The sequence below is a fragment of the Zootoca vivipara genome, chromosome 13, assembly GCF_963506605.1.
Source record: "Zootoca vivipara chromosome 13, rZooViv1.1, whole genome shotgun sequence".
Lineage (NCBI taxonomy): Eukaryota > Metazoa > Chordata > Lepidosauria > Squamata > Lacertidae > Zootoca > Zootoca vivipara.
This window is the reverse complement of record NC_083288.1, coordinates 20,109,097-20,124,392: the sequence shown is the minus strand read 5'-3', so window position 1 is coordinate 20,124,392 and position 15,296 is coordinate 20,109,097. Positions and strand designations below refer to the sequence as shown.

General features: G+C 42.6%; 1 protein-coding gene and 1 long non-coding RNA gene across 3 annotated transcripts in view; one reads left to right on the top strand and one right to left on the bottom strand.

The window, feature by feature from the left end:
• Positions 1-12,181, bottom strand: part of HOXB9 (homeobox B9) — a 39,861-nt gene extending 27,680 nt beyond the window's left edge. For both annotated transcript variants that reach the window (XM_035135584.2, XM_035135586.2), the window contains exon 1: positions 11,620-12,181. In XM_035135584.2, the coding sequence (XP_034991475.1) occupies positions 11,620-12,181 (562 nt within the window). The remainder of the gene's footprint in view (positions 1-11,619) is intronic.
• LOC132593031 (uncharacterized) lies at positions 4,568-12,389 on the top strand. The gene is made up of 2 exons (XR_009558452.1): positions 4,568-9,360; positions 11,775-12,389. It is a non-coding gene; the product is annotated as an uncharacterized LOC132593031 (long non-coding RNA).
• The last annotated feature ends 2,907 nt before the right edge of the window (positions 12,390-15,296 follow it).

Sequence of the window (15,296 nt, the reverse complement as noted above, 5' to 3'; positions counted from 1 at the left end):
ACCACACCACCTCTCCAGGTCACACTCCCCTGTGACCCTGCTCTGCATCCTTCTTGAGTGCTTTTGTCAGCCTGGAATGTGTCCTTGAACTGAAATAACGTTTCTTTGCTTGCTTGGGTGGAGAGAAGCATATATCCTGTATATTCCTGCGTATAAGACTACTTTTTAACCCAGGAAAACCTTCTCAAAAGTCGGGGGTCATCTTATACACCGGGTCGTATTTCTTATAGGGTGGGTATATCCCAAACTCTATATTTTAACTGGAAAAGTCGGGGGTTGTCTTATACGCCCAGTCTTATACGCCAGAAGATACAGTACCTCTGACTTTTACATGGCTGCAATGAAGCCTAATGTACAAAGCTTCCCATTGCTCCAACCCACTTTGGATCTGACCCTACTCACCACTGGTATGTGGCCTCTGGAAGGCTCCTTAGAAGCAAATGCAGCCCTCAGGCTGAAAAAGTCCTCCACCACTGCTTTAACGAATGTCACTACTTGCCACCATAATTTGCCCAATTATAGCTCATATTCTAACTCATCATATGTGACAACTCTTGCTCTCTCTGAATCCTGACATTATTTACGGATTGTCCCATGATGGGAATGGAGAACTTCCAGCACCTGCACCTTTATATGCTATTTCCTTGAGTGCTTGCTTATGTTAAGAACCAGACTCCATGACCTGAGGTTTTTTAAGGAGCTATAAACATTCTCAATGTTATGGTTTGCAAGTAATCATGATATGCTGTGCTTTTAATATGCCAAACTTCATTTTTCCATTTGTTCTGGGAGTATCTTAATCTTTTTGATATTTCCCTGAGTAGATGAAGGGGGTGGGAACCAAGAATTGTCTCATGTACCTTACCTGAAGGCTCAGGTAATTTTTAGAGGCCCTGCTCTTTCAAGAACACAATACTACTATAAAAGTGGTAGTCAGGGATATATCTGTGCCTGTCAAAAACACACACATCTTTGGTCACAAATTTAATTTGAGCCACCAGATTCTAATTGTGTTATTCTGAAATAAGTAAGTGTGCAGTGGAGCCTCTTATGTAGGTTTTTAAGATGCACCTGTCCTGGCTCCATCACTTCTAGCAAATTTCACTATTTCAGTTGTCTTTAAGAAGACAGGGCAAGTGACTACTCTGTAGCAAATGGCATTCCGCTGATGCTTTTTGTTGCTTTCTTTTTTAAGCTAGCTGCTCATATTCCAATTCTTTTTCATATGCTCATTGTTGTTTTATATTGTTTTAATTTGAACTTGTTAGCTAGCTTGGCTGTTACTTGTCACAGAAAGGGAGGGCATTATGATTTTTAATACACCAGTATGTGTGTGTGTGTGTGTGTGTGTGTGTGTGTGTGTGTGTAGTAGAAAGCATGGTTTCTCAAAAACACATGTGAAGCCAGGACATTTTCCACCCATGATCTCACTCATTCCCTATAGAAAAGAGTGTCACATAAACACGCCTCTGAACTCCAGAACTCCAGAAAGGAGAGGTGGTCTGGTTTTGCACCTGCAGCAACTTAGGGCGATCACAGAATCAAAAGACAATGATGCCCAATTACGTTTGAGATATTTGGCTGTGTATGTAGGATTACAGTGGAACCTCGGTTTATGAACACCTCGGTTTATGAATTTTTGGTTTACGAACGCCGCGGACCCATCTGGAATGGATTAATTCACTTTCCATTACTTTCAATGGGAAAGTTCGCTTCAGTTTATGAACGCTTCAGTTGATGAACAGACTTCTGGAACCAATTGTGTTCATAAACCGAGGTACCACTGTAGTACTATAAAGTATCAGGTGCAGCCTAATATACGGTATACATTAACTCATCTACTCTTGTTCCACCTGGATACGTAGACAGAGTCAAGAGCATTTTTGTGACGTAAGATGGGGACATCTGCCTATATCCTACGGGGAAATGGTATCAGCATGCATTTTGCTGCTAGTGAGTTTCATACCACCTCTTATATAATTCCCTCTATTTCTGATGAGTGTCAGTAGGCTTGGGGGGTTGCAGATGCAGGGGGGGGGAAAGCTAGGGAAAAAGAAACCTAAAGGGGAACGGTCAAACCAGACTAATGAAGGCTGTGCATGCTCAGTAGCCCCAGAATGGTGACCAACCGTTGGGCAGAACAAAACAGAAAGCTGAAGAAGTGCAATGAAGTATACAGTAATGGAGAAAGGTGTGGCTGGCTGGAAAAGCGAACAGGAGCAGACAACAACATTTTGTTGCAGATCTTACTGGCGAATTCATGTGAGGAATCAGTGCTTCCTATTATAGTGGCAAACTGAGCAAATGGTATTGGCAGCACGAACACAGGTGCTTTTTTGCTGCTGTTAGTGTTTTTGTACAAATGCTATAGTACCACTTAATGGATAAAAATAGGATGATTACTCTTTATTTCATTTACATGCTGCCTTTTCTCTGAAGAGTTCAGCGCTGCCTACATACCTTTCCTGCCTCCCATTTTATCCTCATAGCAACCCTGTGAGGTAGATTAGTTTGAGACCTAGTAACTGGTCCAAGCCATCCCCTAGGGACCTGAAGCTGGGTTCCTGATGCTGGCTTAGCCTAGCAGTTTCTCCACCAAACCACAGTAATGGTTTCTCTCTATCATCACTCGGGTTCGAATGCTGCAGGTGCTGTCTGGCCTAAGTCCTAGTCCCAGTGACTCTCTTGCCACTGCCTCACACTGCTTTTCAGAATAGGAAACTGCTACTGCAATAATCAGTAATTATGCCCCTGGCAGGCTCTCAATCCTACCCACTCCTGGGAGTCAACACTATGACAAGTTCAGAATGTTTGTGTTTAAATTCCCATTATACCCTCCCACTACTGGAGGTATAAGCCTCCCATGAACCAGAGTGGTTAAAGCTATTGCCAATAACCGTTGGTGTGTTGTTGTTTTTAGTGTGTATGCAAGGAAGCACAAGTCAGCAACTCTAGTGCAACACTGCCAGCATTCAAAGTTTTGTTGAAAAATTTTCTCCTGTGCATGAGGACTTAACCCCTAGAGCCACAACAGATCAACTTGACCTCCCTCTTAATTCCACCTAGAAATTATTTTGTGAGAATTCTGATTTGGTGTTAGTCACTGAATGTTTAATATGCAATGTCAGCATTTGACATCCAACAATATACAGTGGTGCCTCACTTAATGAATGCCCTGCTTAACGAAATTTCCGCTTAACGAAAGGTTTTTTCTAGCAGAGGTTGCCTTGCTAGACAAATTTGTTTTACGAAAAATTCGTCTAGCGAATCGCGGTTTCCCATAGGAATGCATTGAAATTCAATTAATGTGTTCCTATGGGCAATTTTTTTTAAAAAAAAAAATCAATGCATTCCTATGGGATTCGCTAGATGAATTTTTCGTTATAAGAAAAGACCCATGGAACGAATTAAATTCGTCTAGCGAGGCACCACTGTATGTCAAATTTCATTAATTCATACTTCACAGTATGGAACTGTATTTATTACTGTTCCTGTTACTATTATTTTATTTGTTTATACCTCACCTTTTCCCCTAACAAGACTCAATCTTTAAAATACAATTAAACATTTACGGTATATAATTATTTGAATAGTTTCCACGCAATGGTGTTTAGCACTTGACAGCTATTGTTTGTCTGAAGAGTGGACTGCATATCAACTTACTCAAAAGAGCACAATGAAACCAGTCCATAGCAATGACATTAAAACAAAGCTGATACTATAGCAGGATAACAGCATAATATGGAACTTTGATTTCACACATTAAATAGAACCATTTCTACTTCCTTGTCTAAACTCTAAAGAACTTTGATACAGTACTTTAAGAGGGTTTGGGCTGGAGAGCTTTCTTAAGTCTAATACGTCTAATACAAGTGACTTAAGAGGTATCCTATTATTATTATTATTATTATTATTATTATTATTATTATTACCACTACCCCACCCATCTGGCTGGGTTTCCCCAGCCACTTTGGCTGGCTTACAATATATCTAAAAACATGATAAAAACATCCATCCTTCGAAACTTCCCTAAACAGGGCTGCCACATATTTTAGGCAGTCTTGGAGGGAGCCAGAGCTAAGTTATAGACACGGGTTATTCTGGGATTTTCCAATAAGTATTAACAGAGAAAGGGATCGCACCTTGCCGTCTTATAACAATGGCCTACATATCTGTAATTAAGTGGAAGGGCTTCAGGGTCAAAGATCATGATCAGCAGGCCCTTAAACCCAGCACTATTCTTCCTAAAATTTAACCACAGATTTTGAATAGATAGGGGTGGGTGGTACTTTGACACACATTTAGGAATGATCTTATACTACAGCTAAGCCCCAAGATGTAGAATCATAGAATCATAGAGTTGGAAGAGACCACAAGGGCCATCCAGTCCAACCCCCTGCCGAGCAGGAAACACCATCAAAGCATTCTTGACATATGCCTGTCAAGCCTCTGCTTAAAGACCTCCAAAGAAGGAGACTCCACCACACTCCTTGGTAGCAAATTCCACTGCCGAACAGCTCTTACTGTCAGGAAGTTCTTCCCAATGTTTAGGTGGAATATTCTTTCTTGTAGTTTGAATCCATTGCTCCGTATCCGCTTCTCTGGAGCAGCAGAAAACAACCTTTCTCCCTCCTCTATATGACATCCTTTTATATATTTGAACGTGGCTATCATATCATGTCAAGGTTTCCACAGGCCCCAGCTTATTCAGTGACATCTACTCATGAGTAAATGAACTTACTTAAAGCATAACCTCTCAGGTATAAGCTATGGAAATCTACAGAACTACCTATTACAAGCTGAAAATGAATATTTACATATGTACTTGGGAGGATTGTTTCCCTGTGTGCTTTTAAAAATATTGATTAATTGATTACACCTGCCCTTTTCTTGAAAGGTAATACTTTTATAAGCAGTTGCTTGCTTCCTGACCATATTATGAAGGCTGTGATACTGTATTTCTTAACATGGGTGTAAGCTCTGTTGAACTGAACGGGACTTTATTCTGAGCAGACATGCATAGGCTTGCTCGGATAAAGCAGCTGTGTTTAGGCAGCACTATGCAGTGAGAAAAAAAGATGCTGGTATTGTGTATGTGATGTGGGTCCTTTAAGACTGCCTCTGCTCCTTAGCTGGTAGGGTGGGATATGCTGCAAATAGGTGGCACTTATAGGTTTTAAAGTTAAATAAAATTACTGTACGACTTCCATTTCAGAGAAGATTTCAGTGGGCAATTATAGCAGAGTTAATGCACTATACTATGCTTTGTTTTTTACACTCCCACTGCAGAACATAAAAAAAGGTGGGCGTATTGCTTAACGAGGAAATAAAGCATAATTTTGGAGGAGTAGTAGTAGTAAAATTGTAACACCCATGGCAACGAGATGCATAAAAATGAATGAGTGTTTCCTTAGTATTATCGCCACCTCCAGCTCAATTTCCTTTTTCTCTGGCTATAGTCGAGGCTTACAAACTGAAGCCATTTAACAAACGAGTAAGTCTCCGGGAAGCCAACGAGTTTATAATCGCTGCCCACTTATCATTTGATGTCATACTGACATACGTGTCCTAATGATAACTGAGATGTTAATTCAGGAGGCTGACCTCTAGCCTTCGACGAGTTGTTTCTTCCGATTGTCTGTAAAGCCAGAGTCCTGGTTAACCCTTCAGGTGGCCTCTAGGCGGAGCTGTTTCGTCAAATATATATCTGGGTTTTTAAAGAATTAAAACGATTTTTTAATTTTTTAATTTTTTTTTTACGGAGACGTGGTTCAGTTATACGATGCTCTATCATTTCATTCCCGTCAGTCGCATGAACTGGATATAAGAATTTAAACTATTTTAAGGGGGAGGAAAAGGAAAGGGAATGTTCTTTACGGATGAAAAGTGGTACTGTACTGTACTGGGATTGCACCATCTTTTTATTACTGTATAAGGTATTTGAAACAGTGCTACGGATATTGTTTTAAAAACCAGAGGAGTGTGAGTGGATGGATCAAACCACTGACGTGTGTGTGTGGGGGGGTGGATGCTGGGTTTTATTTCAAGTGCCTAGGATCGGGTGTGAAAGCGCAATTTTATACCTGTCGACTCATAATTAAGACTCACTGGGGTAAAATAAAAATAAAAATACTCTCAGTATTAAGTATGTATGAGATTGCAACCTAGTCATTTTTATCTGAACTCCCTGTTTTTATACTTAGAGCTTTATCTTGTACTTCCTTGGAGCTCAATTGGGAGAGGGTCTGTCGTTTTCACTTACAAAATTACTGATACCCCCCCCCCTAGATCGTGCAGGAGAACAAAACGCGATTCCAAATTAAACGCGAGTGAGAAAGAGGCGGGGAAGAGGAACATTTTTTTGGGAGAGTGACATGGGACAATAGAAATAGCTTTCAAAATTGTTTATCAGAATCAACTGCAAGGCAAATTCAGCTCCCTAATAAAAAAAACTAAGAGGAAAAATACTGAATTGCTCTTTTCAAAAGCAGCCTCTGAGAAGTCAGCGTAGACTCGGAGATTCCAGGTGCAATAACTGTTTTTCTGGTTCAGACCTAATTTGGCACACTGTCGCCAGCAGCGACCAGCCACAAGATATGGCAAGGCAGACATTAAATTTAAACAAAGCAAGTTTGTAGTTCGGTTCCATTTATTAACGGTAATGTATACTCTTCCTTTGCCCCATTGTTACTCCAGAGCCTCCACCCCCGAAACTGAGCTGACTTCTGCGCATAGGAATGCACTGGCGGGCTCAAATTCTATGACCGAGCCGATTACATGGAAGAAAGACCCAGTCCAAGGGAGCCTGACTTCTGAGTAAAATGCACAGGACTGTGAGGCTGCAATTCTATCATAGCTGCCAAGTTATCCCTTTTTTTAAGGGATTTCCCCTTATGCTGAATAGGCTTCCTCGCGAGAAAAGGGAAAACTTGGCATCTATGAATTCTATGGAAGTCCCACTGAACACACACCTCACTTGGAATGAAGTATTTCAGCTGACAACCACCCATTTTAAAGTAAATGTATTTTTTAGGTCGGGATCAGGGTGCCCAAATAGAAAGAAAGCAAGATTCGGAATTTGGCTAAATCGGTAATCTGAACCCTACTTACAAGTAAGCCCTGTTGAGTTCAGTGAGACTGGCTCCCAGGTAAGTTTGCACGTAGATAGCATTGCTTAGGAAGATGTGATGGAGACACAATGTTTTATCGATGGCTGATAATGCGCCACGGTTGTTCCTGGAGCTGTTCATCACTAAGGGCAACGCTAAGTTTTACCTCCCGAAAAGTCTGACGAATGTAGCATTTTAGAGAAGACTACAAGAGCAGGAAGCTGTGGTTGTGCATGGCTAGGAAACACAGCCCACCACACCATGTGAGCATCATGAGCGTCCAAGCTCTTTGAAAAAAAAAAACTATTCTGATCTCAAATAAAGAGATTGAACTCGTCCACTGAGCAACATGGATGTCAGAAGTGCTTAGTTTTGTCTGGCTCACGCCTGAAAGTTGCAATCCCATGATATGTGTGTTCAGGTAAATCCAACTGAACTCTTACTATTGGGAAAATATTCATCGAATTAGATTTTCATAGTACAACCGGTGTTCAGTTGGCGGGTCGCGACTGCTGCGTCCCAGCTTGACCTACTACTAAACTGGGTTTGAACAACACCATTACCACAAAAGAAATACACGGTTAACAATTTTTTAAAAATAATAATAATAATAATAATAAAGAAGGCGGGCTCCAAATACTTGCTTGGGCCAAATGTGGACATCAGTTCTGAAAAGATTAAGAACTCTAACCAAAAAGTCATTTAAAGTTAAGGTATTTTAAATATGCAGTTATTTATTTTTAAAAAAGCATGATTAAGTTAGATTACAACTATGCAAACGCTTAAGCCTATTATTACTCCTGCTTATAGGAGTCATTAGACTAGCTCATAAACTAAACTCCTCTTCGAACGGGAATAATGCATTCCCGTCAGCTGCTATAAATGCTCAAAACAGAACTTTTAGCCGATCGATGCAAGAAAACATTTCATTCAACACGTGTCACGGTTTTTGCAAAGACCAACCCTTTAAAGCAGAGGAAATTATACTTCAACCAAAGTTCACGGCGGTGCTGCGTCTCTTGGGGTTTTGTTTTGTTTTTTAAAACTACCCTCTTAAATTGGTTTCCGCATATGCTTCGGAGTTAGTGATTCGAGCAATTAAGCCTTTCTTTAATTAGCACGAGTGGCGCTGTTTGGATTTTTTCTTGAGCAAAATGGTTAAGGGCAAAACCTTATCTTTAAAAAAGAAACGTCATTTAACAGCAGGTAGAGAATAAGCCATATCGCTTCCTGGAATGTCCCACCCCCCTCCATTTGCCATAAATCGGCAAAACGTTTTCTAGAGACTCGTTGGACGAAGCCAATGAGCTCTCCATATGTACGGGCGCATTTTAAACTTTTCTAAATTGGATTTTTTTTTAAGAAAAGAAAGGATGGCTGAGTCACAAATAGCTTCCAGGAACCTTAACGGAAGAACTTATTTCCAGTCTGTTTAGGTCTCAAGAGGACTTATTTTCCAAGGGTTTTTTGTTTTGTTTTTCGCCAACGGAGCAGAACCGAAGCACATTCCAAGGTTATTTCAGGTTTGTTAATGTGCTCAATAATACCGGTGAGTAAAGATCTTCGTTTGGAGAGCCTAATGCCCACAAGGGAGGACATATTATAAGAAACGAACAAGTTTAATTCCTGCAGATTCGAGGTCGGGGAACACATTACGATTCCTCTTAGCTGACACAGAAACCTGGGTGATGCACATTAGTAATGAACAGCTAAATTTCACGTTTCTCCTTATGGGGAGTAAATTGAGGGGGGGGGTATTCTTGGATTCAGTCAAGATCAAAGATTGTTGGCGTCATTAACGACAGCCTCTAGCGCAGGAGGTTTTGTAAAACGCGGGTCATTTCAGTCACTTGAAAGGCTTTTCATTTGAAGCTTTCCTTTTAAACAATGCAAGAGCACGATCCGGCCAAAAAGTTAAGCATTAAAATAGAGAGAGAGAGAGATTTCCAGAGGAGAATTAAGCCTGGAGCTTAAATCGCCCTCGCGGTAATTCACTGAACTCACAGGTGTCTAACTTCGGCAGGCGAGACCTCCAGGTTTTCAGCTTCTGAAATGCCCCTTTATATTCTCAGATGTGGTAGCTGTTGCTTTTCAATCGCTTACAATCTATCTTGCTCTTTTCCCACCACTTCTCTTTATTTCTTTGGTCATGTTTACGGGAGGAAGAGCGGGCGGGGAAGGCAGACCCCGCTGGAAGAAAGGGACTAAGGAGCGGGAAGAGAAATCTAAACCCAAAGAAAACGGATCGTAGGTATGATGCAATTTTGTTTCTCCCCCTCGCCCCAGAATAACCCTCCATCTTCTATCCTGCCTGCTCCTATCTCACGTTCTTTCTCTTTGCCTGCACTGTCTGGCTTTATGGAGCCAAGAAGAGAAAGGTTTGGTCCAGTAGCACCTTGCAGACCGATTCAAGGCCTGTTTATTCTGATTAAAAATAAACAGACAATCGCCCCCTAAATCCAATGATGCTTATTTCCAAGTTGAGTGTGAATAGGATTGCAGTTCAACTCTTTCCTAGAGAGCGTGTGCCTCACCTCTTTTTCTTCGAAGCTAAAGGGATCTTATTTATCTGCTTTAATTCACCATTTCCCCCTTCTCAATCCCTATTTCTTCTGCCTGTGTAACGTCCGACTAGGGAAGCAAGCTGGACCTGAATTAGACTGCAATCCTATACACGCTTACATGGCAGTTAGTGCCATTGAACTCAGTGAGACTTACTTTAGAGATCATGGGCATAGGGCCTTGCTGTAAAAAAATAATAGATCCTGTCCAATACGCTTAGAATCGGGCTGTCGGGGTTCTCAGGCAGCTATACCTAAAATAAGCAATGGACTGGCCTGTTCCGTTGCAATATCCCTGTGGATTTAAGGCTAAGAGACGTATTTGCATGTCAACGGATAGGGCAGGAGATATTAGGAACGTAAATCTTTATCAACTACTTCTTTATATGGAAAGCCGTTAGTAAACTGGGTCTGTAAGGTTTATAGATAGATAAGGAAGCTTGAAGGAAAGAAGATGTAAAAAAAGAGGACATACTTGGCATTCCCACTACTTCAAAACAGCCTCTCTCTATATATACACACCCACCCCTTGCAAGGAAAGAGATAGTACGTCCCAAATACAATTCTAGATTTACGCTTTCTTATTGGCTCTACTTGTGCAGGAAAATTCCATTTAATGGCGCCCAGGAGCGGGAGAAATGTCTCCCTCTCAATCGCGCGTGCACCAATTAGGAATTCTCTTTGATGTTGAACTGCTCCATTCCGACGTCCGCGTACACTTGGGCCTTGGGCGATCGCTGCGCCCCTCCACGGGAAGGTCGTCCTTCACTTGAGCTTGGGTAGGATCAATGCCTTTCCCTTGGTCGCTTGGTTTTCCATTTGACCTCAGCCACGGGTAGGAAAGCAACTTATTAAGTGGCAGCTTATTTCCCCCACCCCACCCCCTTAACATTTCAGAATCATTCTGGTTTTTGTCATTCTTCCTTAACTGTCCTCACTTAAGTAGCATAACTATTATAATAAGAGGTGTGCTGGGTTGACGTGCCGTACTTTTCTTTTATTAATTTTGAAATGTATTTTAGTGTCTGTTCATGCCTTCCTTCTGCCTGAGACTGTTCCCTTATAGCGAGGGGAGAGAAAGAAATCTCAGCTCCACTATTTTCCTTTAAAGTTAGGAGCTATGTGGCGATTTAAAAAGAACAACATGAGTGGAAAGGAACTGTTTGGGGAGGCACAGACGCGTAAAGACGCACAGGTGCTTCGTACCCCCCAACAAGTGCAAAACTACCACGTTTCTTACCGGATTGCTCCAAGGCATTAGGACTGAGCTTGTGCAGGAGAACTCGCCACCCCACCCCCGCCTTCCGCGCTAGGGCCTTTGTGATTCGCTCATTAGCAAATGCAGATATGTTATTATTGTTTTTAAAAGCATATCCTGGAACCCGGCGCTGGGTTTTTAAATCAAACTTGGGATGCCACCATGAATTCGGTTGCTATTCTTGTCTGTCGCAGCTGACTGCCGTGGCCCTTCTCTCCAACCCCGCTCCCCAGTTCTTTAAAGTTCCCGCAACTAATTCTTAATCTCATTTCACTCCTATCATCAGCGTAATCACGCCACAACTTTTTGGGATTCAATTGACCTGTGTGTGAATTCGTTAATTCCCTAACGTTGAGGTCCAGGGGCACAACACCACCTCCCCCCTCCAACCACTTGTTACAATACGATGAGATTTAACTCAGACGAGGAAAACATTTTCCCCAGCGCATTCGTTTCCTTTCATTTTCCCTCCCGTCCCATACATCTTTCTTTTTCTTTTAAATTTAATGATTCTGATTATAATAGGATCGAGGCATAGGAGGAATATTTTTAAGTGCTGCATTTATTATTATTATTATTATTATTATTATTATTTGCTCAGGACAACACTTTCCAAGATTTTGTCATGCTTCCCTCTCCCAAATAATAACCCTCTGCTTTCTCCTCCCCAACCTCAGCGCAATTGACCCACCTGGTGAAGTTTTGTCTCTTTTAGATAGATCTAAAGATGCTTTCTGCAATAAAATTTTCTCCTCCGCTTCCTCCCTTGCTTCTCCTTTGCTCTCCCCTGGTCCATAGTTAGGTTTCAATAGGATAGACACCTCGTACTCTCTTTTGTCCACGAAGGCAGGAGGAGAAGGTGAAGGACTCCCGCGGTGTAGAGTCCCGTTGGAGGCGGCGGCGGAAGTTAATTCTTCGCAAGGTGACGGCCGAGGAAAGATGCCCAAAGACGGCTGTGGAAGGGAATTGGCCGCGAAGGCTGGCTGCGGAGGACCGCCTTGGCGGACGGAGAAAGCCGGTTCTTTCATCCCCAGCCCAGGGAGAGGAGGAACTTCTGGCTGGAGAGGGGTCGGAGGAAATTTCTCGGCCTCAAATTCCAAGCAAGAGGATTCCTGGTCTTTTCTCCTCGAAGCGTACAAGCAAGACGAGCTGATCTTCGGAGGGAGGAACTCATGGTGGGGATGGTGACCTCTCCAACCTGGATGGTGTGAAGGAGGTGGAAGGAACCGCAGTCCAGACTGGTGGCTGTTCATGCCTCTTCCCCCATAGAACCACTGTCCACTGCGCCCCCTCCTCGCCTCAAGCCAACCCAAATTGCAGTGTGAGGCTTTGGCAAGGAGAGACTAGAGTGTATGTATGGGGTTCTCCTGAAACCCACCTATTATCCTATAGGGTGTTCGGGTTTACAGGAAAGTTGCGAAGATAACACCCTCCAGGCAGGAGCTTGGCAAAAAAAAATAATGATGGAATATACCGAGCCACTGTCTGTGCGTGTGCGAGAGAGAGAGAGAATGTTTAAGGGAAAAGGTCTCGAGCAATAGACTTATCTGTTAGAAAATGCGTCCGCCGAGCCACTTCCGGCGGGCTAGCCAATCCCAGGTGGACATGGCTTCTACGGACATCCCCTGGTGTCAATTTTAATGGCAAACTTTACTGGTTTGCGGAGGGACTCATCTCTTTTTTTTTTTTTAAAGGAACGAAAGAAAATCTTCGGTGCAGACATCTGTAGCTACAATCCATTCAATTCACGCCACTCCCTCCCCCCCCCCGCCTCCGAAATAAAATCCGTCTGCAACAAAGGGGAAAGCCCTTTGAACCCTGAAAAAGCAAATGATAATAATCATGCTAATGATTTGTGCGCATCTGCAGATTTACAGTCTTCTTGCTTGTGCTTCTTTGCAGTGTCTTGCTCACTGCTGCGCCTCGCTACTGAGAAAAGGCCGGATTTATTTATTTCTTTTACAGTACAGTATTTGGGAGGAGAGCCTAGCTGGAATCGCTGGGCCCGCTCTGCCTGCATACTTGAAAAACGTAGGGGCACGTCAAGCTCATGCACAAATACACCAAAGTTCTGCTTTTAACTAACGATAAACCGGCACCCCCGGCTAAAATATTGGCTTCCAATAAACTGTGTTCCCTTGAAATTTGAAGAAGGTAGATGAGCCGCTTTCTTATAATGTACTACGCCTTCATATGGCTGTATATTCATATATAAACAAGAGAATATATACGAATGCAGTAGGTCGTCAGGCGTGAAACACTGCGGATGTGAGTGTGCATGTTTGCAGCCAGTTAGATCTAAATTCATCCCATACATATTGTAAAGACTACATATTGTTGTATGGTTTTGTGTTTTTAAAAATAAAGGCAGTCGCCCTGTTCTATCACTCAAATCTCCCACAATCTTGAGAAGCAGAGCTGTTCTTTCAGAGAAGAGGAGACCCACATCCTTGGACGAGAACTTGATACTTTCAATGATGACGTTACACCTTGTCCTAAGGTGGTGTGCATGGTTCTCCTCCTCCCCATTTCATCCTCACAACAACCCTGTGAGGTAGGTTAGGCTGAGAGATGGTGACTGGAGGAAGGTCACCCAGTGAGCTTCACAGCTGCGTGGGAAGTCGAACTCTGGACTCCCAGGTCATAGTCCAACACTCTAACCATCACACCACAGTTGACTTCAGCTGATTTCTGGTTAATGCTCTATTTAAATTAGCCCGCCTCTTACTCCTAATGGGTGTATCAGGGAGGATTCAAGTTGCCCTCTAGAGACAAAGCCGTGAAATAGGTGTGTGTGTGTGTGTGTGTATTTGTGGATATATACTTATATATCTCACGGTTTTGTCTCTAGAGGGCTTTTATAATTATCCTCCCAGCACGGCTTAGCTATGTACCGTTTAATTAAGGCTCCAGCCTCCCGTTTATCCTGAGCAAAAGTCTCAGCTAAATCACCATATCTCCACCACCACTACCGTTTATTTCATTCTAGGACCTAACAGAAAAGTTTTGTAGTCTCTCACAGGCACCAGCCATGGTAAAACATCCATACAACGTTTTAAAGTTAAACACAGACATAGACGGATTTGTACATATGTGGGTGATTGCTATATATATAATATATGCGCGTAAGGGTTTCGTTCATGTTTAATGGGGCTGAGAGGGGAGACCCTCCTGATGGGTTCGGGAGAGATCCACACTCTTTCTAAGCGCATGTTTATATACAGCTCTGCAGGAGGTTTGAGACGACCTTAATAAAGCGTTATTACTATTTTGGGATATCCCCAAAATATCCACAACGCAATTAGGAACGCCAGGAATAAGAAAGCCTTTGGAAAGTTTTTGCCTAAGTCGGGCCACAGCAATTAAGGAGCTCTGACTGGTTTCCCCTTATTATTGTCTGCGGCTTGAGAAAATGGCTGTTCCATCTTGCAGATGTTACTGTTGGAAGCGGGCCGAACTTCCCTACACAACTTTATATCGTCCGCATACGGAACAATAACAACTGAATCCTAAGTAAACTTTCTGCTGAAGCAAGTTCCACGGAGGTCAGAGAGACTTTTATTTCCCAAACCGGATAGAATATGGCCAAAGGGTATTAGGTCCGAGGACCACTGAAATGAATTGAATTGCACTTGAAATGCATAGAAGATGTCAATATTATCCTAGCGGACTAAGACTAAAAAGGATAGAATTCCACAGCCACAAGTCCCCCCCAAAAGAACCTAAAAGAAGTGGGCGGGAGTGAGGGAGACACGCATTGATTTCTAGTGCCCGGCCCTACCATTAGATAAGAGTGAGGATGTAGAAGATTTAATTTATTGTTACAGTTTTTTTCTGCAGCGGCAGCTTTTGAATTTTCGTTTCAGGCACCAAAATACTACGGGCCAGCCCTATAACTCTGAATACGTTCTTCTCGACATGTTTGACATTTTCTCTTGAGGTTTGTTGTTGCTTTGACCTCGACTCAAGGCTGAAGTTGGATAGGAAACCGTGGGCAAGACTTGCCCCTGTCTGTGCACAGGCCTATGGGAAATTCTCCTGCGAAACTGCAATGGAAAAGAATGAGCGGGCTGTACTTTTGCGCAGGAGACCTTCTCTCTGGATTGTGCCCATTGACTTGACCTGGACTGAGCATGGCCGCTGAGTGTTTCTGGCCATCGCTTTTGAAGGCCAAAGTGCTAAATTCACCAACACTGCAATCCTATACACACCAACTCAGAAATAAGTCTCACTGAGTTCAATGGAAAAAATATATAAAAAATTCCTTCCAGCAGCACCTTAGAGACCAACTAAGTTTGTCATTGGTATGAGCTTTCGTGTGCATGCACACTTCAATGGGACATTCTCAGAAAAGTGTGTAGAGAGGAT